The 25030-nt window shown below is 40.0% G+C and overlaps 1 protein-coding gene across 28 annotated transcripts; it reads left to right on the top strand.

Annotated features, from left to right (window-relative positions):
* Nucleotides 1–48: 48 nt before the first annotated feature.
* On the top strand, nucleotides 49–24789 carry LOC306648643 (uncharacterized protein). 28 transcript variants are annotated; one of them, XR_013760400.1, is made up of 5 exons: nucleotides 49–2868; nucleotides 9166–9213; nucleotides 9754–9852; nucleotides 10386–11044; nucleotides 15522–18763. XR_013760400.1 is itself a non-coding variant. In XM_079118849.1 (4 exons), the coding sequence occupies exons 1-4, from the start codon at nucleotides 2970–2972 to the stop codon at nucleotides 23895–23897; spliced, it is 465 nt and encodes a 154-aa protein (XP_078974975.1). In that variant the 5' UTR covers nucleotides 2882–2969; the 3' UTR covers nucleotides 23898–24789. The 28 variants fall into 28 exon arrangements, 8 of the variants coding, with proteins under 8 accessions (XP_078974975.1, XP_078974976.1, XP_078974981.1 ...); XR_013760401.1 differs by having other exon boundaries at nucleotides 49–2790; XR_013760406.1 differs by lacking the exon at nucleotides 49–2868 and adding an exon at nucleotides 2915–3133.
* The last annotated feature ends 241 nt before the right edge of the window (nucleotides 24790–25030 follow it).

Genomic DNA, 25030 nt, shown 5'->3' on the forward strand with positions numbered 1-25030 from the left:
AGAGAGATGAAGAGAATAAAGAAGTATGAAAAGGGGCTGGGTTTGTGGTTCAGTGGTAGAGTGCTTGCCTAGCATGTGTGAGGCACTGGGTTCAATTTTCAGCACCACAAAGAAAAATAAATAAATAAAATGAAGTTATTATGTCCAGCTACAACTAAAAATATTTTTTAAGAAATGTGAAAAGGAAGTACTAGTGGAGTCGCAGGAAAAGTACAGAAACTTGTAAGGAAGCCCAGTGAAGCAAGTATACCAAGAAGGAAGGTGAGAACAATAGTAAATTGCTACTCATAGGCTAAGTAAGATGAGGAATGAGAATTGTTCATTGGGTTTGACATTAGAGAGAACATTAGAAATCTTGGTCTCTGTAATTAGACAAAAGTGATTCTTTGCAGTGACACAAAAGCTTGGCTGGAATGGGTTCAAGAAAATGAAAGGAAAGGAAGTGATGATAGAACAATAAACCCTTTGAAAGAATTTTGTTGAAACACACATAGAAATGGAGCTAAAGGTGGATATGGGATCCAGATGGGATTGTTTCTTTTGAATTTGGTGGAAATTATAGCTTGTTTCATACTGATGGAAATAATGCAGTAGAGAAAAATTTAAAAGGCAGGGATATGCCCTGAAACTATATAAAATGGTAGCATGTGGAGAAGTTGGCTTAAGAGTATATGGGAATTCTCTTTTTTGTAACATGTTTAAGTCTAAAACTAATTCAAAATAAAAAGAACAAAATTTAAATAAATATTAGATATGCAGGAAACAGGGAAATCCTTTAAGTCCATCTTCAGAGCACCAAATAAATTACTCCTAGGGCGAACACTGGAAAGCAGGCCACTTTGTTGGTAGTGGGTATGATAGGGTGGTTCTGTCCAAGAAGTTTCAGAAGAAGGAAAGGCATGCCCTGAAAAACAAGAGTTTCAGGGAAAGGAGAATAACCTGATACACTTTGAGCTTGGTTTTTGTATGTTCAATAGCATGTTCCCTCCTTTTCTAAAAGCACCTTTCATGGAAAAGGGTTAAGAAAAAGGAATCTTGAGCAACCAGGATAATTTTGAAGGGTCACCCTACTACACAGGGAAGGAGATCAAAGAAGACCAATTCCAATGTCACCCTAAAAGCTGAATTCATTACAGAGTCACAATGTCTCTCTCTCTCTCTTTGTAGTAGGGATTGGGTCCAGAAGTGCTTTTTCAGAATCATAATCTTTTTATTTTTTAATTTTGAGACATGGTCTCAATTGCTTAGGGCCTCGCTTAGTTGTTGAGGCTGGCTTTGAACTTACCATTCTCCTGCTTCAGCATCCCAACAGAGTCTCTGGGATTACAAGCAATCATTACTGTGCCCAGCTTCAGGGCCAGAATATTTTAACTTCACAGGTTCCGCGGGGGGGTCAGAGCATAACCATATATCCACTTTTTGTCTGGGATTGAACCCAGAGTTGCTTTATCACTGAGCTATATCTCCAGACCTTTTTAAAAATTTTGATACAAGGTTTCCCTAAGTTGCTTAGGGCCTCCCTTAGTTGCTAAGGCTGGTCTTGAATTTGCCATCCTCCTGCTTCAGCCCCCTAAACCACTGGGATTACAGGCATGTGCCACCAACCTAGCAATACATCACGTTCTTTTTTTTTTTTTTGATACCAAGGATTGAACTAGGGGCGCTTAACCACTGAGCCACATCTCCGCCCTTTTAAAAAATTTTTTATTTTCAGAAAGGGTCTTGCTAAATTGCTGAGGCTGGCTTTAAACTTGTGATCTTCCTGCCTCAGCCTCAGGAATCGCTGGGATTACAGACCTGTGTTACAACAACCGTTTATTCTTAAGACATACAAGTATACAACCAGACACTTACACACCCTTATACACAATCACAATCATACACAAAGAGGACACAAAGAGTCACACAATAGTGACACACAGTCACTCCCTTATAGTCACAGGCTCTCCACACCAACACCCCAAAATACCCTACATAGTCAAAAATCACACACCCACTCCAGGGGGTGCAAACAATGGCACTCTACATCACCCAGTCATAAGTGAACATTCACTCTGGAGACAGTCACACACCAGCAAAGGCACTCCACACCCACATACACAGTAGCACACACTGTCACAGTCACCATTTCTCTCTCTCCCAACCCCCTTTAAGGGACACAACAGGGATACACACACAGTGTCACCCAAGTCACTGGCACACAATTGGACACTTTACCACACATGGCCACAGTGTCATACAACCCGACACCCTCGCCGGTCATTCACAAGCACCCATGAACAAGGCAGACACGCACATACACGCAACAGGGTCACACACATCACCACCCCCAGTCACAAGGATCCAGCACCACAACACGTAGTATCACACATGGTTATACAAAAACAACCAAACATACACCTTAGAGGCAGGCGAAGACAACTGCAAACTCAGGAGCAGCCACACCCGGTCACCTAGCCACAAAGACAATCAAAAACGCGCATTCTCGGCCCGCTCCCGCCTGCGCGCACAGACCCAAGGCTCCGGACACGCCCCGTCCCCGCCCCGGACTACCAGACCCCTCACCTTCGGTCTCCTCTGGTCGCGTCCGGGTCCTTATGGAGCTAACGATCTCGTCACGACGTCAAGAAAGACGTAACGTCAGGCCGCTGTGGACTCTGGGAAACGTGGTCCAGCGCCAGACCAGCCACGGACAAGATGGAGTCCTCTTACTTTTGAGCTTCAGCTTGGCCCGTTTTGAGACTGCACTCGGGAAGCATTAAGGAGGGAGTCTCTACTCCTGACATCCCAGTAAGTTTGAGTTCATAGGAGTCCAACAAAGGACCACTCACCAGAAGAACCCCGAATTTACAGGAGAAGGCTGCCAAGGTTGTGTGGGGGTGGGGGGAGGGGGGAGAGAGAGAGAGAGGGAGAGAGGGGGAGAGAGAGAGAGAAAATCGAACAGCAATGCCTTAAGGGAAATGTAGTCCATGGTCGGAAAAGCGGCGTTGCTGGTAATACAAGATAATCACGTAGTCAGGGCCTGGTTCGCGCATTCTCCGGGCGGAGTCGCGAAGACTTCTGGGACTGTTCGCTCGCCTTCGGAGTGCGCAGGCGCGGCCCTCCGAGTGGACATTTTGGTCTTTGTCCGCGGGTCAGTACGGTGTCTTGATCCACGTGGCGCCAAAATAGGAGGTGGGATTTGGGCGTTTTGGGTCGGTCGGGTTGGGGAGGTTGAAGGGTAGGATTCTCGATCTTTCGGGGCGCGGCGCGGGATTTGAGAATGGGTTTAAGAGCTTTTGGCCTACGTGTTAGGCGGAGGTGGGGCCCTCTGGGAGGGTTCGAGCGTGTGTGACCCTGAGTTTGACCGCAAAGTTTGACCCGTTGTTGGGAATCGTTGAGTGAATGTGAAACTGGGTGTGCAATTGTGTGTGGTTGCGCCTCAGGAGGATATGTGGAGACCAGCACTGAGGTGTAATGTCGGAGCCGAACTTCCCGTGTCGAAAGTGCTGACGACTACAACGTTGCCGTCTTCCTGGAACCCCTATTTTACTTGAAGGTTGGAAGGGGGAGAGCTAAGTAGTGAATAATTTTAGAAGAATTTTTATCTGAAAACGCATTTCTTTTCGATTGGAAGGTGCCGTGACTTATTAAATATTTTAAAATCAAGACTATTTCAAAAAAATGTTTGTCCTTGTTACGGGGTTCTGACTTCAGACTCTCAAAACTCCTCATCTTTGGGGTATTTTAATGGGGCCGCTAGGCAAATTCCTAGACTAGCGTTTCACTTTGGGTAGAAGTGGGCAGAAGGCTCAGCAATAGGGAGTCAAAGGTTGTAGGTGAACTACAGTTGTCTTACTTTATTGAAGAAACTCAGTTGTTGCAGTGTTTATCCGTGAGTCCATATTGACGTGCTCGTAGGATGTATAAATTTTGTGTCATAATGGAGAAAAACAAATTCTGTCTAGTAATCCCCCCCCCCGCGGTGCTGGTGATAAAACCCAGGGCCTAGTTCACACTAGGCAAGTGCTCTGCCGCTGTGCTAGATCCCCCCCCCCCGCAAGATGTTTTTCCTAAAGACTTCCTTCGCAGTAGTCCTTCACATAGCTTTAAATAATGAGTTAAATAATTTGGTACAAATTAAGATCTAGAAATCAATAGACTACAAATTTACAAACAGCTGCCAGTTAGAGATATAATTGAAGAAAGTTACTTTTTTACAATAGCAACAAAACAATACAATATTCAAAAATAAATTTAAGAAACATACAAACTAGTAGAAAATAACTTGAAAATACAACCAAGGGGTGTTACATAAGATGTGAACAAAATATAGAAATCCATGTTACATAAAGTAGTGTGGAGGGCCAGGGACTCAGCTCAGTGTATAGAGTGTTTGCCTAGCATGTGCAAGGCCTTGCATTCAATTCCCAGTACCTCCCCCATAAGAAATGTGCATACTTAAGTAAATTTATTAACATAATGTAATACGAAAGTATCCATAGGCTTCTTTTTTAACTTTTTTTTTTTTTTTAAGTTGTCAGTGGACCTTATTTTTATGTGGTGCTGAGAATCAAACCCAGTGCCTCGCACATGGCCAGCAAGCACTCTACCACTGAGCCACAACCCTAGCACATCCTCAGGCTTTTTTTAAACAACGTTAAGCTGATTTTATACTTCATTTGGAAAAATAGACAAGCAGCAATAGACCAGTGAAAATCTGATGAAAAGGTGTGGGAGGGGTGGGGATTCAACTGTCAAACTTCAAAGTTTCAGGGCTGGTTTTGTGGCTCAGTGGTAGAGCACTTGCTTAGCGTGCCTGAATTCCTGGGTTTCAGCTCCAACACTACAAAAAAAGGAAAACAACAATAATTTAAAAAAGGAAGGAAGGAAGAAAAACCTTCAGATATTAAAATGGTATTGGTATGAGTACAGCCTATAAAGGACAGTTTGGGAATATTTGCAATAACAATTCTTTTGACCCAATTTTTTCAAGTTGGAAATGAATGCTACAAATGTATCTACATTTGCAGGAAAACAGGTACAAGGTTCTTATGGTGGCAGTATTTGGCATTTAAAAAGATTAGAAACAATTCATGCTTTTAAATGGATTACACAACAAAACATGCTGTTGTACAAACAAATGGGGAGGAAGCTTTCTGTATATTTATACTGAAATCACAAAATTTAAATGAAAAAGTACAGAATGTAGCGTGTGCTTTATTTGCAGTAAGAAAACCCAGTATCATGCATTTCTATTTTTAAAAAGGAGCTGGGTGTGGTGTTGCATGCTTGTCATCCCGAGATTTGGGAGGCTGTGAGGCAGTAGGACTGCAAGTTCAAGGCCAGCCTCAGCAATTTGGAGTCTTAGCAATTTAGTGAGACCCTGTCTCAAAATAAATAAAATGGACAGGGATGGAGTTCAGTGGTAAAGCTCTCTGGGTTCAATTCCCAATACCAAAAAAACCAGAAACAAACCAAACCAAACTCAAAAGATACCTAAGAATCTATTGTCGTGGGTGTTTGTGTTGTGAGTGTAGGGGTACTGTAATAGATAATGCAAAGGCAACAATACCTCTTTATGTCTGTTTCTTTTCTGTGTAATGTAGAATACTTTAAGTTTTTTTGTGGGTTTTTTTGTTTTGTTTTGTTTTTTTGTGGTGCTGGAAATTGAACCCCAGGGCCTTGTGCATGCGAGGCAAGCACTCAACCAACTGAGCTATATCCGTAGCCGTAGCCGTAACTATATCCGTTTTTTTTTTTGTTTGTTTGTTTGTTTGTTTGTTTTTTAAAGAAGGACATCAAATTTCCTGTGTTAACGCCGTCCACTGCCACTTTGTATTTTTGTGACTTTAGGCAGTTACTTAAATCTTGTGACTCACTTTCTTGTCTGGTAATAATGAGACAAAATAATCCGGTTCACAGTGGTTGTGCAAATCAAAAAGTTAATACATATAAAATTCTAAAAATAGTCCGGGCATTTAGTAATAGTATTTCTTTCTTTTTTTTTTTTTTAATTTTTAGTTGTAGATGGACACAGTACCTTTATTTCATTTTTTTATGTGGTTCTAAGTATTGAACCCAGTACCTCGCACGGGTGAGGCAAGTGCTGTACTACCGAGCCCTAGTAATAGTATTTCTTAATTAATTTTTTTGTGTGTGTATATGTGGTTGTGAGGGTTAAACCCAGGGCCTTGCTCATACAAAGCAAACACTCTACCACTGAGCTATATCCCTAGCCCCCGTGTTATTATTTGTTGTTGCGGGAAAAAAATAAGAATTTTCTCAGAAATAGTGTAGTCATTTGCACTGTTTATGGTAGAAATTTCTGAAAGAATGGGATATATAGAAGCAGTTTTCTGATTTCTGTATCTTAGACTTTTTACCTTTTTTGTTGTTTTTGGGCATTAGGAAGTTCCCAAACTGGGATGAAAAAATAAGTTGTATTCAAGTATTCATCTTTAAAAATTCATCACTACCTCCTTCATGAAGTTTATTTGATCACTTAAGAGAGTTATCTTCATGTTTGTAATCCTCAATCTTTGGTGTTTTTAAAAAATTCCAATGGTGGCTCATTTTTGGCCATAATACATAGGAGATGATCTTAAAATGCTTCATATAGCATTGCATCAGGAGAGGTGTACTATTGTGGCTGGTCTATTGATGACTGTATTTTTCCCTTTATGACCAAAATGTTTGTGGTTTTACTTTGGTAAATCATCTAATCAATGGTTTTAACACCAGTTAGTGATCCTTAGCTGAGTCAGTAATTTCTATACAGCTTATAAAGTGATGGTTTTACAGTATTTTTTCTAGACCTTTTATATTTATTTGATTGTTACCTCAAATTTTTCCTGTCATTTTCTTTTTTAAGCAGTATTATTATTTGCAGAGGTGGAGAGTGAACGTAGGACCTCACACATTCTTGGCATGTGCTCTACCACTTATACCCAGCCCTAAGCATGATTTTAACCCATTATATTCCATCATCCTATATAAACACTTATGTTGAGCAACAGTTGTACCACTTATGATCACTTTGAAATAAACATTGTTTTTAGAGTTCTTTTGAGAAAAGTAATAGGTGAATGATTAGAGCATTTCATAAATGTACTAAAGTAACGTTAAAATTTTTTTAAGAGGCGCTGGGGACAAGGCCCTGAGTTGGATCCCCAGTACCACAAAAAAAAAAAAAAATTTAAGATATTTAATGATGTGTATGGCATTTTTTTGACTGTCTAGTCCAGGGTATATCATTTACTTCCTTACCACTGAGATACATCCCCAGCCCTTTTTATCTCTTTATTTTTTATTTTGAGACAGGGTCTTGCTAAATTGCTAAATCTGGCCTTGAACTTGTGAACCTTCTGCTTCAGAGCCAGTTGCTGGGATTATAGTGTATCTTTAAAATAAACTCTAGGTTATGACTATCAACTGTTTTAGCAAATCTGATTCACTTTTGTTGAAATATTGCAGAATTGAAAACTTAGGATTTAATAGATTAAAGTTATATTGATTTAGTGTGTTTTTGTGTGTGCATATTGTGGGGGTGAAGTGTTTTGTGCTTGTGTCATCACAGTTGAAACCAGTGACTGCTGCTTCAAGTCAACTCTAGTCTTTTTTTTTTTCAACTTTAGTCTTTTCTTTGAAAGTTTTAAATAATTGAAATCCAGGCTCACCTTGTTTGTTTTCTGTCCCGCACTGGAATTGGCCACTTTCTCCAAGGAGTTCTGGTTCTTTTATTAGAGAATGGCATAAGAAACCAAAATCTAGGGCAATGGTTCAAGGCTATTATTTCGTGTGTTTTTGATGCTGGGAATGGAAGCCACATTCTGCTCTCCATCAAGCTACATCTGCCCTTCAAGGCCATTTTAAGCCATGAGTCCATATATATCTGATTAGGCTTAAACGGTATAGTGTTTTTTCCTGGTATCTTAGATCCTAATTGTATTTTGAAATTTAAAATTTGAAACAGGTTGTAAGTATTTATTCCTGCAGTATGAAGAGAATGATTTCAAAATAACAATACCTATAGTAGTAACCATAAACATACTATATCTTGTTAAAATTTCTGTAATATATTTAATAGTATATATGACCTTTTTTTTGTCCTTCCAGTATATCACTTTAGAAATATGTAGTTCGCAAGTTAATTTTTCTAAAGCAATTTGAAATTAGTCCTTTCTCTGAGGAGTTATGTAACTAAGTTAGTATACAGTTAACTTCATTCATTTGCATTTGTTTTCAAACTGATGCTTTTTAAAACAATTTAATTACTTAAAAAGCAAGTAATACATTTCTGTGATTCAACAAAAATGCATTTCACAGAAATATTCTGCTCTTCTTATCACATTCTTCTTTGTCCTATGTAAGTACAGTTTATTGACTTTTTTGTTGTTTGTTTCTTGTTTACCCTCCAAGTGGGTTTTTTTGTTGTTGTTTGGTCACATATTTATTCTTCACCCTTATTCCCCACCCTCTTTACATATAAGGTAGTGTGTCATTATTCACCTCTTCATACCTTACTTTTTTCACTTAAAATTATGTCCTGAAGAGTCCACTCACTTCCTCAACCCCCATAGTAATGGGGATTGAAGGCAGGGCTGCTCTACTACTGAGCTGCATCCCCAACTCTTTTTATTTCATTTTTAGTTTGAGGCAGGGGTCTTCCTAAGTTGCCCAGGATGGCCTCAAACTTGCAGTACTCTTTTTTTTTTTTGGTGGTGCTGGGAATCAGCACCATGGCCTTGTGCTTGCAAGGCAAGCATTTTACCGACTGAGCTATCTTCCCCAGCGCCCCTCCACCCCAACAGTACTCTTACCTTAGCCTTCTCAGTAGCTGAAATTACTGGCATGGGCTACGATCTGGGGCAAGATATTTATTTATTTTTTTAGTTGTAGATGAACATAACATAATACCTTTATTTTATTTATTCATTTTTATGTGGTTCTGAGGATCAAACCCAGTGCCTCACACATGCTAGGCAAGCACTTCTACCACTGAGCCATAACCCCAGCCTTGTCCTTTCTTATTGTCTTTCCCCCCTTCTTAACTATTGTGTGAGTAAGGTACCACTGTGTGGGTGTAACATAGTTGGTTCCGTTAATCCCCTATTGTTGGGACATTTGGGTTTCTGCTGTTACTAACAATGTAGTAATGAATAATATGTGTCATTTTGTATTTAGGCAGGACTATCACTAAAGTAGATTTCTCCAAGTGGAATTGCCTAGTGGGTAAGTATTTACATTCCCCTAACAGTATGCATTAGCGTCTTTTCCCTGGAACCTCAGCATAAGACTGTAGTGCTAAATAGTTGATATTTTGCCAAAGGCATAAATGAAACTTAATTTATATTGCTTATTACAAGTGAGGTGTTGGTTGTCTTTTCATAATTGTCTGTTCATATTCTTTCCCCCACTTTTCTATGGAGTGTCTTCTAGAAATTGTTAATACATTAGAAAGGTTAGGCCTATGTGAAATGAGTTTGAAGATCCCCCCACCCTCAGGTTTTTTCATCTGTTTTAACATTGTTCACAGTGATTTTCTTTTTTAAAACTGCAGAATCAGGAAGTTTTTGTTTTTATGTAGATTTAGCAGTCTTTTCATTAATGATCAGTCAGTCTTTCCCATTCTAAGTTTTATTTATGTTTTCAGATTCTTTTTTTTTTTTTTTTTTTCTCCTTTTTTTATCTTTTTGGGCACCAGGGATTGAACTCGCAGAAACACTGAACCCTGAGCCACATCCCAATCCCTATTTTCTATTTTATTTAAAGACAGGGTCTCAGTGAGTTGCCTAGTGCTTTTCTATGGCTGAGGCTGGCTTTGAACTCATGAGCCTCCTATCTCAGCCTCTTGAGCTGCTGGAATTACAGGTGTGTCCCATTTTCAGATTATTTTTATTTTTTTAAATATTTTTTTTAGTTGTAGATGGACACAATATATTTATTTTTATATTGTGCTGAGGATTGAACTCAGTGTCTTGCACATGTGAGGCAAGTATTCTACCACTGAGCTACAGCCCCAACCCTGTTTTCATATTCTTAACAGTACTGTAGTTTATATGAATTTTAAACTATAATCCATTTAGAGTTCATCATGGTATGTACTGTCGGGTATGTATCCAGGTTTATCTTTTTCCAATTGCTTCCCACATCTTCCAGCACTGTTTATTAAAAGATCTTTTCCTGGGTGGTGGTGCATGCTTTTAATCCCAGCAAATTGGGAGGCTGAGGCAGGAGGATCGAGAGTTCAAAGCCAGTTTCAGCAACTTGGTGAGACCCTGTCTTATAAAATGGAATGGACTGGGGATGTGGCTCAGTGGTTAAGCACCCTGGGTTCAATCCCTGGTACCAAAAAAATAAAAGGCGAAAAAATGTTTTTTGAACAAATGCGTAAACATTTGTAGGACGTTTCTGATACCGTATGAAGTAAATATGAAGACTCCAGGTAAACTTTTTTGAGTTTTTATTCCTGAATACTATTAGAATAACTTCCTACACATTGTACTCATATGGTTTAGTTCCAGTAGGCATTTGTTGATACAGAGATAATGAGAATTGAATTCATGCAGGAATAAGGGCCATAGCGAAAATCCATTCAGGAGCGTGGGTGGAAATGTGGTGCTAGAGAACAGTAGCAACTAGTCATGCAAGGAAATGAACAGTTTTCCTATGTGACTAAAGTTCTGAAAGCTAATTCTTCCTTTCTGGTAGTGTAGAGACTTTAAGTAATTTGGTATGACTTTTAAATTTAGGATTCAAAATGTTTTATTCCCTATGCCCGCATACTTGTGTTCTTTAGTCACCAAGGCAAAAAGTCGTTACTTTGCTCTGTTTCACAGAGCTGCTTCCTTGTGCAAACTACATCTTCCTCAGCCTTTAGAAGGCCATAGGCCCGGAAGCCCTGAGGCTCCTGAATTCTAGAATGGTACTTTGGCCTCAGCATTAACATTCTGGTCCTGTCATTTTCCTTGAAAGCAGGTGATAAAGAGACCAAACTATATGATCCTCCATTGAAGCAAGAAGATCCACTGGATGGTGGAGAAAAAAGTGGAAGTCTTGTCAGGTAAGTGAATGACAGGCTGGCATAGCTGTTTGTTTTATCAACATTGACATATCTGGAGTTTGTTTTTTATTTCTTTTTTCCTCTCTCTTTCTTGGTACCAGGGATTGGGCACTCAACCACTGAGCTACATCCCCAGCCCCTAGCCCTATTTTTATATATATATATATTTTTTTTTTTTTTCTTTTTTTAATAAAGAGTCAGGGTCTCACTGAATTGCATAGGGCCTCACTTTTGCTGAGGCTGGTTTTGAACTTGCTATCCTCCTGCCTCAACCTCCTAAGCCTCTGGGATTATAGGTGTGCGCCACTGCGCCCAGCTCTGAAGTGCTTTTGAAGACATTTTCTACTGGTCCCAGCCTGGCAGTCCCACTTATTATCAATTCCTTAGGCACCTGCTGGATGTTTTCAGTCAGTGTTTTGCTATTTCAGTATTCTGTTTCATTCATCAGATTCTAGAGGGCCACACACCCTCTTGTCTCTGTTCTGATGTCAACACTTCATACTTCACTTTTACTGCCTCTGTTATTGTTTTCTGTTAGTGTCATATCCAGTTTCATAACCCTGTATGTGTTTCCTTTATAAGGTCATAAGTCTTTTCATATCATCTAGTGATCAGGTTCCTCCTTACTCCTTACCACCTTGTCTAATTCTTTCAGTAGTTAAGTGCTTCAGAATTATATTTTATATCTGTAGTCTTATTAATTTTGTCTTCTTAGCACCTTCCTCATCATGGACTAACACACTTCTCTACTTCCCTCTCTTTACTTCTATATCCCTCATGCATATGTTGCCAAATTAGAAATCGTTGCTGCCTTTCTATTACTTGGTGTGCATGTGTGCGCACACGCACATACATGAGTATTTTCTTTGTAATATATCATTTGAACTCATGAAAATCTCCCTTCCATCATTATTGATGAACATTTTCAGGTCACATAAAACTATGATTAAGTCAATTGGTTAGGTTTTTTTTCTGTTCTTTTGACACAGGTATAAACATTTCAAATATCAAGGTGTATAGCAAAAAAGAAAAAGAAAAGTCTTGCTGGGTGCAGTGATGCACACTTGTAATCCCAGCAGCTCAGGAGGCTGAGGCAGGAGGATCATGAGTTCAAAGCCAGCCTTGGGGCTAGAGTTGTGTCTCAGTGGTAGAGTGCTTGTCTGGCATGTGTGAGTCCCTGGGATTGATACTCAGCACCACATATAAATAAATAAAAGATCTAATAACAAGTAAAATACTGAAAACAAAAAGGCAGCCTCAGCAACTTAGCGAGGCATTTAGCAACTCAGCAAGACCCTGTCTCTAAATAATAAAGTCCAGAAAAAGGCTGGGAGTGGTTCAGTGGTTAAGTTCCCCTGTGTTCAATCCCTGATACCCCCCCCCCCCCAAAAAAAAAAAAAAGAAAGAAAAGAAAAGCCTTCTCACCTCTGACCCTTAGTCCTAAAGTTTCTTTTCAAAGATACAGTCATTGTTTTAAAAAAAAATTTGTTTTGGTTGTAGGTGGACATAATACCTTTATTTTATTTTATTTTTTTGATGTGGTGCTGAGGATCGAACCCAGGACCTCACGCGTGCTAGGCGAGTTCTCTACCACTGAACCACAAACCCAGCCCCATCATTTTTTTTTTTTTTTTTAATTTAGATACTTAAAAAAAATTTTTTAGTGGTTGATGGACCTTTATTTTATTTATTTATATGTGGTGCTGAGAATTGAATCCAGTGTCTCACACATGCTAGGCAAGCACTCTTCCACTGAACTACACCACTAGCCCAATACACTCATTATTAAGAGCCACACATACTCCTCTTTGAGGTAGTGTATGAAAAACCAACATGTTATATATCTCTGCCACAAACATATATACATAGGTTCTCATTTTTCCTTTTCATATAAATGGTGTTACATATTTTATTGTGTGTGCAGTATTTTTTTTTTTTCCTTAGAGTTCTCCAACACAGGCTTGAGTCTCAGTGTATGTGTACGTGTGGTAGGTATGTATATCTCATGTAAAACACTATTTTAGAAAAAGTGAGCATGGTTGTGATTAGAAGTTCAGAGAAAGGGTTTTACAAGAGACAAAATTAGGTCATTTAAGAGTATGTTCTTGGAACTCCTTCCAGGAAGATTCTAAAAAGGTTAAAAGATGGAAGGGGTCAGGCTAGTCTTAGCCAAAGAAGGACATGAAGAACATGATATGCAGAATTGGGACTCACTGATTATACACTTACCATGTTGCCTGTGAATACTGAGAATGCATTTCCTCCAGTTGGCTACAAGAACATTCTCTTTCAGGTCTTGATGGAATTCTCATTTGAGATTGAAACTCTACCCCTTCTCTAAACGTGTTCCATAGCATTTAGTACCTTTACAGCATCATCTCATTTGTCTTTTTTCTATTAGAATATAAACTTGAAGGCAGAAGTTGTGTTTAGTACTGTTTCTCTAGAGCCTACACTGGTACTGTGCACTAGTAAGGCTACAAAAAGCTATCTAATTCTACATTTTCATCACCATAAAAATGCTATACCCATTACCAGTCACCTTTATATATTTTTGTTGTTTTGTTTTTGGGTACCGGGGATTGAATTCAGGGGCACTTGACCTCTGAGCCTATTTTGTATCCCCTGCCCTATTTTATATTTTATATTTTATTTAGCGACAGGGTCTCACTGAGTTGCTTAGCACCTCACCTTTTCTGGGGTTTGATTTGAACTTGGTTCACTTGTTTGTTTGGTATTTGCACAATCACAGAGGGCTGGGGACTCGAACCTGGGTCTCCAAAAACACTTTTTTTTTTTTTTTTTTTGTGGTACTGGGGATCGAACTCAGGGCCTTGTGCTTGCAAGGCAAGCACTCTACCAGCTGAGCTATCTCCCCAGCCCATGATTTGAACTTGGGATGCTCCTGCCACAGCTTCCTGAGCTGCTGGGATTATAGGCATGTGCCACCATGCCCAGGTTACCTTTATATTTTTAAAAATTGAGTACCTCCAAGATCTTTGGTTTAAATGGTGATACTTTTTGTAAAAATGCAAATTACGTTAAAAAATGCATAGGGGCTATACTGTGTTACTCTAGTGAACTCAACCAGGATCAGGTCCTGTCTGTTTGGGTTGATGAAATTTGAATACAAATGACAGTTATATCGGAGGAGCATCGTATAATAATGTTTATCATGGGCCTTTTGGTTTCTTCAGAGAAAGATCCTCTCATATCTTGCTCATGGGTATGCATGCCTTAGTGCCAACATTTTTTTAGCTTCTGCTGCCAAATGGTGCTGAAAGTCTTACCATAATACATTTAGGTTTAAACCTAGTAGTTTCAGTATAGTGTGGCTTTCCTCTTTCATCTCATTTGTAAGATACAGGCTGAAAATGTAGCTTGGTGGTACAAGCATACGCAAGGCCCCGGAGTCCAACCCCAGTACCAGGTATAGAAAAGAATACGCATTTGCTGGGTGCCCATGAGTATGCATCTTATTTGATTCAGTTTTTACAGAGAATAAGCCATTTGATTATGAAAAGGTGGTTTCCTTTTTTTTTTCCTTTTTGGTAGTATTGGCATTTAAACCCAGGGATGCTTTTACCATTGAGCTATATCTTCAGTCCTTTTATTTTTGAGACAGGGTCTGAGTTCCTAAGGGTTTTCCTAAGTTGCCAAGGCTATCCTTGGATTTTTGCCTCAGTTTTCTCTCTCCTAAGCCTCCCAAATCACTGGCACTCATACTTTTATTTAGCCACTATCCTTTATTCCTGTTTATGAATATTTGTTTCCCTTCATTTCCTGAGTTTTTTGATATTTTGTAATACAAATCAGCTTAAGATTGGCATCCTCTTATACAGGATCTTTATATTACATGAGCTTCCTCAAATAACATTTTGTTGTTCACTAGAAAAATCTTTCATATCCTTTCTATTATTGAAAAATTCATTAATGGCTATTGTGTCCTGTGTCTCGTACATATGGTTATTCTTGTGAGTTTGTACCATATTTTTCCTTGTTATTTTAATTCTGTTTGGGTGGGGATCAGTTGTGTTATCTTTTTCCTTTCTTAGGCATCCCATTTAAGTCTTATGGTTGGACTGCGCTAGTCAGGGAACCACAACTTTCTCATTTTATATGGTCATTTTTTTATCATGTTTGTCAGGTCCCCATTTTGGGGCATTTTGCTGAATTTGGAAGTGGAAATTTTTTTCTTCAAGAGCACCCACATGCCCTCTTTAAGGATTCTCTTCTGAAAATTCAGTTAGAGACATTGCTTGTATGGATTCCTTTCTTCTGGGAGATGGCCTACCAGCAAAAAGTATTTTTTGGGAACATTCATAAATTATAGTGATGATAATGTAAAGGTAATATATATGAATGCTTACTGTACACCATCCATGGTCACCCATGGTCACCCATGGTTACTCATGGTTCCAAGCCTTTTATATATTAACTTCTTTAAATTATCATTCTTTGTATTCCATTTTAGAAGAAGACAGAAGATGATGAGCAGATAGAGAACCAACAAGACTTGGGAGGCAAGTTGTATCCATTGAAGTACAGACCGAGGAAAAAAAGGACGTGAATATAAGAAAACTGGAAAAATCCTTCATTTGTTCACAGACCTTGTTTCTTTTAAGGAAACACATTTTTGAAGTTTTGAGTTTGAAAACATTTAAACTTAACCATGAGGGAAGGTGTGTAGTACAGTCACTGATTTTTACTAGCTCTAAGTCTTCTACCACTGCTTATTTCTTATGGTAATATCCCCCATAAGTGTAAATCAGTGTGGAAATGCCTTCAGTATAAAAAGTGTGTCTCATCTGATAGTAGAGGAGTCATACTGGAGAAAAACCCTATGAATTTATTGAATGTGGGAAAACTTTTACCCACACATCCCATTTCACTGAATGTAGAAGTCATGCTGAAGGGAAACATTGTGCTTCTAAAGAATATTGAAAAGCCTTTAGCTAGATGACAGATCTCATCAAGCAGCAAATTCATGCTGGAGCAAATCCAGTGAATATAGCAGAATATCTTTGAATATTAGAAAATTTGTATTGGCGAGAAAACTGAATGAACTGAGTACAATAAAATTTTCTCACAAACTTTATCCCTTCCTCTGCATTTGAGAGGTCATACAGAGAAGCCTTGTAAATATAAGAAATGTGGAAATATCTTCAGGCAAAAGTAAATTCTCATCTGTCAAAAACTTCATAGTGGAAAAGAAACCTTGTGAATGTGGAAAAGCTTCCATTCAGATGTCACACCTCAGCCAGCAGAGAATTTATAGTGGGCAAAGCCCCTTTGCCTGTAAGGTATGTGGGAAAGTCTTCAGCCACAAATCCAATCTTACTGAGCATGAACATTTTCATAATAGAGAGAAACCTTTTGAATGTAATGAATGTGGGAAGGCCTTCAGCCAAAAGCAGTATGTCATTAAACATCAGAACACTCATACTGGAGAGAAGCTTTTTGAATGTAATGATTGTGGAAAATCCTTTAGTCAGAAGGAAAATCTTCTTACCCATCAGAAAATCCATACTGGAGAGAAACCTTTTGAGTGCAAAGATTGTGGGAAAGCTTTCATTCAGAAGTCCAACCTTATTAGACACCAGAGAACTCACACAGGAGAGAAGCCCTTTATATGTAAGGAGTGTGGGAAAACCTTTAGTGGGAAATCAAATCTTACTGAGCATGAGAAAATTCATATTGGAGAGAAACCTTTTAAATGTAATGAGTGTGGAACAGCTTTTGGCCAGAAGAAGTACCTCATAAAGCATCAAAACATTCACACTGGAGAGAAACCCTATGAATGTAATGAATGTGGAAAAGCCTTCTCTCAACGAACATCACTTATTGTGCATGTGAGAATTCATTCAGGTGATAAACCTTATGAATGCAATGTATGTGGAAAAGCCTTCTCTCAGAGTTCATCTCTCACTGTCCATGTGAGAAGCCATACAGGTGAGAAACCCTATGGATGTAATGAATGTGGAAAAGCTTTCTCTCAATTCTCAACCCTAGCTCTGCATTTGAGAATACATACAGGTAAGAAGCCTTATCAGTGCAGTGAATGTGGGAAAGCTTTCAGCCAGAAGTCACACCATATTAGACACCAGAAAATTCATACTCATTAAAGACCCTATGAATATGAATATATTCAAAATGGGAATGCATACATCAGAAATTATATCTCACAGTGCATTGGAAAGTCATTCTGAAACCATGCACCACAAATGAGGTGAACACAAGTGCTCACGATTTTCAGGACACTGAAAATTCATATAGAAGAGGAAACCATTGAGGAAAAGACTGTCAAAAACAAAAATCCTGCAGTCAACCATAAGGGTAATGCTGAAACTATAAACGAATTTCCACTAAAATTGAACAAAAAACAGGCCTGTTACTCCATCAACATAGATGTGAAGTTGTTCACCAGTTTAATAAAAGAATAAGTTGTGTTAAAAAGGAAGAGAAAACATGGTATGATCATCTATAAGTAATAAAACTGTTGGTTTCATTCAGCAGAGGGAAAGAGATTTTAGAAAGAGACCTATGCATTTAGTAGAACATGCAGCATTAAAGAAATCCATCAGATGAGGAAATACGGAACTATTTAAAAATTTTTTTTGAAAGTGATTGTTCTCTGAAGGGGAAAGGAAATAGACCATGAACACACAAGCAAAATTCATGGGTATTGAAGATAGATATACAAAAAAGCCACGTACTAAAAAATGGCTGTGACCTTGGGAGTAGGGAAACATTTCTTCATCTTAACGAATTTAAAAATATTTAACAGTTTTACTTGTGAGTGTGTATGCTCAGGAGATAAGTACCAGGAAATTTACTGTAGCTTGATTTGTAGTAACCAGATATTGGAAACAAATGTCCATCAGGAACAAAAAGAAAAGTTCTCATGGCGGGATACTTTACATCTGTAAAATGCAACAAATGAGATTCACATGTTAATGGAAGAATAGAAGGATCTAAAAACAATTGCATTGAGGGGGAAAAAGGATTTGCAGAATTATGCATATTAGTATAGTGACTTTTTGTAAATTTGAGTTAAAATTCATGAAATTCAGTTCTTTATATTGGTAATGAATACTTCTGCATATGTAAATGTTTTTGAAATGGAGAAATACAGAGCAAACCCTTGATAGCTATGGCCTGTGAAGAGTGAGAGGGGAAGGGAATGAGTAGGGGTGGCAGGGTGGGGAGGGGGCTTCAGCTTTTATATATAAACATCCATTTCTCTTGAAGACTGCAAGCAAATATATGAAGATACTGGCTAATTCTGGATGTGGTATATGGATATCTTGTCTTATTTTTTGTACTTTTCTGTATTTTTAAGATTTCTCAAAAGTTAAGAATGGGGGTGAGGATGGGAACTCTGTATGTGTAGAAATGTTATAATGAACTAATTCCCAATCAAATACTAAACTTTTTATAGAAGATATTTCTAAAATTTTATCAACAATGAGTGTGGATGGACTTGCTCTCTATGTAATATGAAATTATCTATTTTATTAAAATTAAAATAACAGCATACTACAGACCTGTTTATTTTAACATGTTATACTGTATACTTTATAGTGTGTTCTTTTTCCTAACATTTTGCAGCATATCACTTGAGACTAGGAACATTAAGAACGTATTAAATAAGGATACATGCATACATAGGCTGTATATTATTTTGTCTTTTTCAGATAAATTGGTTTTGGAGTGTCAGGTTTCCTGTCATTTAAGTTACTTTCAGAAGCATATGCATTAAGAGTCATTGATGATTTCATTTCCTTTAAAATTCAGTTGATGTGACTGCATTAATGTGTATCTTATTAGCCTATTTTGAGGAATGATCATGAGTTACATAAATAGCTAATCCTTGTCCTTTGTAATGTGAAGTCTGATGCCTTTTCTCTGCTTTCCCTGCTTGACTACATATATATTCCACATTTTCAGGTGTTCTCTTTTTTTGTGACCTTCCCCCTCCCCACCCCCGGGTCCTGTGGGGGAGTTTGGCTGTGAGAGGGAGAGGGGGTGGCTCTGGGTGGGTGGCCTGCAAGGGTAAAGGGACGGGTGTGTGTGACACCCTGCAGCACTTCCTTCTGGTCTGGGAGGTCTGCTCTCCCTGCCCTTCCCTGATCGTTAGGGGGCTGAGGCACTGTGGAGACCCGGGTTATGAGGCATTGTACACAAATGGGGTACAGCTTTTTGTTTCTGTGGTTGTACACAGTGTAGATTCACACCATTCATGTAATCACACATGTTGGTTGGGTAATGATGTCTGTCTCCACTGTCTTTCATGCCCCCCCCCCCAAGGTGTTCTTTTTCTACAGGATTAAGAAACCTGTCTTTGGAATTTGGCAGTTAACCACTGATATTGGCATAGATGATCATGATTTAGTCCCACAAAGCAATGAATACAATCTCACTTCGGTGCAACAGTTCTTATTTAATGGTACCTAAATGTCAGTGCACCTTACAATCACCTAGAGGGCTTGTGCACTACCTCCAGTTTTTGATTCAGTTAGTTTGGGGATGGGAACTGAAGATTTGCATTTCAAACAAGTCCCCAAGGGATTTTGATGTTCTAGGGACCAAATTTTGAAAGGAACCAACCAATGTAGTCATACTATCTTTAGGACAAATTTCTTGGTAGTACATACCCAATTGTACCCATTTTACATCCAGAAAAAAGTTAGCTGGGTGTGGTGGCACATGCCTGTAGTCCCAGCACTGCCCTGCATATCCAGTTCTTGGCTGGCAGACATCTTGGACCTGACAGTATGTGCTCCCTCAGGTGTGATGGGGATTCAAGTGCACTCAAAATTGTGAACCTAGCTGTGCACATGCAATATTCAGATGTGGAAAGACTGAGCATGAAGAGGGATGGGAGGCTTAAGGTAGGAGGATCTCAAGTTCAAGGCCAACCTCAGCAATTTGGATCCTGTCTGAACAAGGGCTGGGGATGTAGCTCAGTGGTAAGGCCCTGGGTTCAATCTTCAATACAAAAAAGTGAAAAATACAAATAAAACTTCACATCTACCTGGTGCTATTGTTAACATTAACGCAAGTTATGTCCTGTTAAGTGCAATAGATGAGTGAGCAATGATCTCACTGGCCAATATTTGCCTGCTAATTACATGCAAAATGTACAAAATGAATATCAAAATACAGCCCTGGTGGTGTCCAGCCTCAGTCACTTAGGCCTTAGAACTTAGGGAGACCATTTCCAAAAAAATAAAGGGCTGGAGATGTGGCTCAGGGAGAGCGCTGTTGAGTTCAATTCTCAACTTGGGGTGAGGGGGCAAGGTAGACACTAAGATGGAGAGGCAGCTAGAGAAAGAATTTACCAACCCTAGGAAACAAGCCACACCAAAAAAAGTAAAATGGAATAGTAGAAAAAACCTTAGATTGTTACTCCTAATAAATATAAACAGGCTCAACTTAAAATAGACTTTTAAGGCAAACACTTAAAATTAGAGACCAAACTCATTTAGAGATGTAAAATTTCAGTTTGCTAGTGAGGGAGACTTAGGCAGCCAGGGCAAGATGTTGAGTGAGGTCAGGGGCAGGACCAGAACAAAGGAACATGGCAAATGTCTTCTGACCCTGCTTGATGAAAGAGTTCTCCAACACATGCCTTGACCGAATCAGGCACTTCTGAACTTGTGCTACTAAGTAGGGGATCTTATGAAAAAAGCAGGTGTGGACAGAGTGGGCACCAATCGATAATAGTGAGGAGCCTATGAAGGGAGGGGTTGATAGGAAAGGAGGAAATTCCAGAGACCATAAAAAGAACAGGCCAAACCTCCCCCCACCGGATTCCCAGCTGTGGGACCCTTTCTCTTCAGAGAAGTCTCTCCCTCATTCTTGCAACAAACCTACTTATTGTGTGCTACTTCTTTGTCCTGTTCTTTGATTCTTTGCTGAAAGGAGACAACTAACCCAGTGCCCCTAGAAGGTGAGACTGGGAACATATGAGTTCGACCTTTGTTCCCAAACAATATATAGCCTGAGGATATTCATTAAGCAAAAGTATGAGAATCACAAGTGAGGGGTTATGGAAAATAATACTCCTACAAGACAGCACCCAGGGAAAAATGGAGGGACTGTGTGACTTGGGAGGAGGGAAGGAGAGTTGGCCAAACATTAAATCTCTCCCAGTACATCCTTTCCCAGTAACAGTGGGCCCGGAGGGGGCAAACAAACTTCCCTCCCTTCTCAGGTTCATGCCCAGCATCTCTGCCAAAAACATTCACCCCTTCCCAACCACAATGTGTTCAAAAGGGAGGAGGCAAATTCTGCAATGCTTGGCCTGGACTTTACCCTTCCCCCATTGCAGATGAGTCCTGCAAGGAGAAAAGCAAATGGTGAAGTTCTAGCTAACAATGGGTCCAGAGGAAGGAAGATTAGCAGTGAACACCTAGTTGTGAGCTTTGCTTAGCCACAATGAGTTTCAAACTTTTTACAACTTCCTTCCTTAGTTGAAATTTTAACCTGCAGGGCTGGGGTGTGGCTCAGTGGTAGAGCACTTGCCAAGCATGTGTGAGGCACTGGTTTGATCCTCAGCACCTATTAAAAAATAAAGACCAAAAAAAAGAATCTGTTTGAAAAAAAGAGGGGAAAACTTCTGGATGTACCATTTTGTGTAGTTTTGACCCATAGAAATATGTTTTACATACTGAAAAATAGATACATGAAATTAACATATATACATATGCGTGTGTATATTTATATATGTATATGAATATGTATATATATGTTAAATATATATACACATACTTTTTTTGGTATCAGAGATTGAACCCAGGGACATTTAACCACCGAGCCACATCCCCAGCACTTCTTGTTTTTTTATTTTGAAATGGTTTTGGTAAGTTGCTTAGGGCCTTTACTAACTTGCTGGGACTGGCTTTCACCTTGAGATTCTCGGCCTCAGCCTCCTGAGTCACTGGGATTATAGGCTTGTGCCACCACACCTGGCTTAACAAGTACATTGATTTTCTATTGCAATGTAACAGTTTATCACAAATCATTTAGTATTTCATAGTTTCTCTGGGCAGTCTTTTTGTTTGTGCTTTTCATATCCCATCCTAACATTAAGAGTCAGAAGGCCTCTGGAGTTCTATAAATGCCTCAGGAGCATGTTTTCACTGGGCCACTGCTAGCAAAATGTAACAAGAAAAAGTCAGAGTTCAGCCAAAAATGAGCCAGAATTACATTTGGAAGGCTTTGGGCGATATTCTCACAGAAATCTCTCAAAGTCCTCATCACCTATCATTACACCATTCCCACTCTGAAAACTTCTTCTGTCCTGTCCTAGGAAATATTATTTCCTGGTCTGAAGAACTAGCTCAGTTAAGCCAGAAATTACAAGAAGGGAGAAGTTCCTCCTTCTACCTCAGTCAGCATCTCCAGGACCTCCTCACCCAGGAAGACTGACAGTCACCAGGGACAGGGCCTCGGAGAGCAACTGGCTGAGGGCTGCAGGCTGGGAGAACACCTTGTCCACAGGCTCATTGCTGTCGAGGTGGCCGTAGGCCTGAGCTGCTCCAAGGTCACCTGTTCACAGGATACTCCACATCTCCACTAGGAACATTTCACCAGTTGTCCTGGATTCCACGTCCCACTCAGGCCGTGGTAGAATGAGTAGAGCCTGGGTGGGAAGAGAAAGGAGAACTGTGCTGTCCTGGAGGTCACAGTATTTGACCTGTCACTGTCCTCCCTGGGTGGTGGGCAGGCTCTAGGGTAAGAGGCAGCATCCATCAGTGCCAAGGACAGGAGGCAGATTCTTAGGGTGCAGAGAGCCTGCTCTCTGGGGACAGTGTGCTGCGTCCTCTCCCCAGAGTCTTACAAAGTGAAGGTGTTAGCCGTTCTCATGGAGGAAAGGATTTGCTTCCAGCATTCAGGTGGTTGGCATTAAATAATTTCTTTGTGGCTATAGAATTCATGGCAGTTTGTTTCTTGAATGTTTCAAAGCAATGAACAGAGAAACAGAGGGAGGATCTTTGTTGCTTGGAGCATCTGACTTTGCTGCTTGGAGTCATCTTTGTCAACTTTGCTATGAAACAACATAAAAACAAGAGTGATATTCCACAACTTTTGCCATATTTCATTGGTTAGAAGCAGTGAATGAGTCTCACATTCCCTCAAGGGGATGGCATTACCCAATGTGTAGTTGTGCCAGGCTAGCTTAGACGCAGGTAAGGGCATGGAGTCAAGAACCTAGACTCCGGGAGTTGGGAGGAAGCAGACTTGTGGAGAACAGCCTACACACTCATTTGTTTTGAGAACCGATACACATTTTATAGGCTTCTGCCCAATCATAATGTGCCAAGGGGGATCTGACCACCAGGCTCCTATACGGGTTCCCTTGGTAACACTAGGTCCATTTAGGGCAGTTGCTTACTTTCCCAGATGGCCAGAGCAGAATGCTCCTCTCCGCAGGTTTCCCTGACAGGCGAGAATGTGCGAAGGTTTTCCTACACACTTTCCTACACTGCTGCCAGCCAGGAAGAGGATTTCTCCCAACATGGAGGGAGTCACTGCAGCCTGCCGCAGCCTCTCAGTGACCTCACAAAGGACTGCTGTGATGTGAAACGCTCTGGGCTGCCATCCTAGTGCCTTGTGTTACAGGAAGGTCATAGAATGTGGTGACTGAGCCCGAGGAGTGTGGAGAGCCTGAAAGCACTCGGCCTCAGTCACACTTCCTAACACATTTCCTCCCATCCTCAGGCTGCCAGCTCAGCTTTCTCGTTCCCTGATGACCACTTCCCTGGAGTGCCCTTTTGCACCTTTTCCATCGAAAATGCCTCCTCAGATTTCATTCCTCACGTGTGTGTGCTTCAGCACTTGCTGATGCTCAGGAATGCGGCCGTGGATTCCTCTCGGGAGTGGGAGAGCCTGGCCCGTGGACAGCGGGATTCATACAGCCCTGGTGCTGGAGAGCCAGAGCCACCTCATCTCCCTGGGTGAGCATCACAATTTGAACTTAGGAATTCCTGCTTGCTGGTCCTCTCAACTTTTGGATTGTCTTTAAATAACTAGAGGTATTTCTTTTTAAAACAATCTTTGAGTCATAGATAGACACATAATTTTATTTCATTTATTTTTATGTGGTGCAGAGGATGGAACTCAATGCCTCACACGTACTAGGCTAGTGCTCTGCCCCTGAGCCACAAGCTCAGCCCTGGTTTGTGTTTTACTGGCAGCCCACATCATCCTCGGTGACCCAACTTCTCCATCCTTCAGGGATCTTGTGTGCCTTTTTCTTGTCCTGTCACTGTTTCTCTTCCTTAACAACCAAGGTTCCAGAGGGAAATTTTATTCATGTGATCATGTTTTAATATTTTGACTTCTGGGCAGGGCTGTGCATATCTCAGCCAGATGTGCTCTTATTAGAAAAAGGCCAAGAGCCCTGGATGGTTTTGAAGGATGAAGTAAGAGGACCTTACCCAGGTGAGCATGGGCTGAAGAGGCACCAGCCAGGCATCGTCACACATGATAGCTTGGCTGCTTGGTGAGGCAGCAGCACCCCTGGAATATCCAGCTGGAATATCACTTCACTGGCCAAAAATCTCTACTGAAGGCCTGCAAAACACACACACAGCCTTTTGCAAGAGAACTTTCTCTTCATTCCAGACGACTCTCCATTTCTATGCTCTCATTATCCCCTTGTGTTACAAAATGGAAAATGCCCTTCTATTTTTCTAGTGGTACTTATTTTATGGATGGTGTGGGTAAGCTCCTTTCTCTACCTTTCTCATGTATGTATTTGTTAATTTCTTCATTCTCTATAAAACGAATTGTGCTTTTTGCTTTTTATTTTATCTCAACCTCTTGAGGTCTTCCTAGATTACCAACTTTTTCCTTGCTGTGTTTTTCCTGCACTCATTAACTCATGCTTTTAGCTGACATTCTTTTATCTGATTTTTAAATTTTGTTTTGGTTTAGAAGAGTTAACAAAGAGTGTAAGATGTATTAAAAACCTTT

This window comes from Sciurus vulgaris (assembly GCF_902686455.1).
Source record: "Sciurus vulgaris genome assembly, chromosome: 17".
Taxonomy (NCBI): Eukaryota; Metazoa; Chordata; class Mammalia; order Rodentia; family Sciuridae; genus Sciurus; species Sciurus vulgaris.

What these genes read in the sequence shown, in the direction of transcription:
- LOC306648643 (XM_079118849.1), top strand. Translation starts at nt 2,970, where the DNA reads ATGGTCGGAAAAGCGGCGTTGCTGGTAATACAAGATAATCACGTAGTC. An exon ending in ACGTGGCGCCAAAATAGGAG is followed by an intron (nt 3,175 to 9,165) that starts GTGGGATTTGGG and finishes TTTTGTATTTAG; the next exon opens with GCAGGACTATCACTAAAGTA. An exon ending in AAAAGTGGAAGTCTTGTCAG is followed by an intron (nt 11,045 to 23,773) that starts GTAAGTGAATGA and finishes TCCCATCCTCAG; the next exon opens with GCTGCCAGCTCAGCTTTCTC.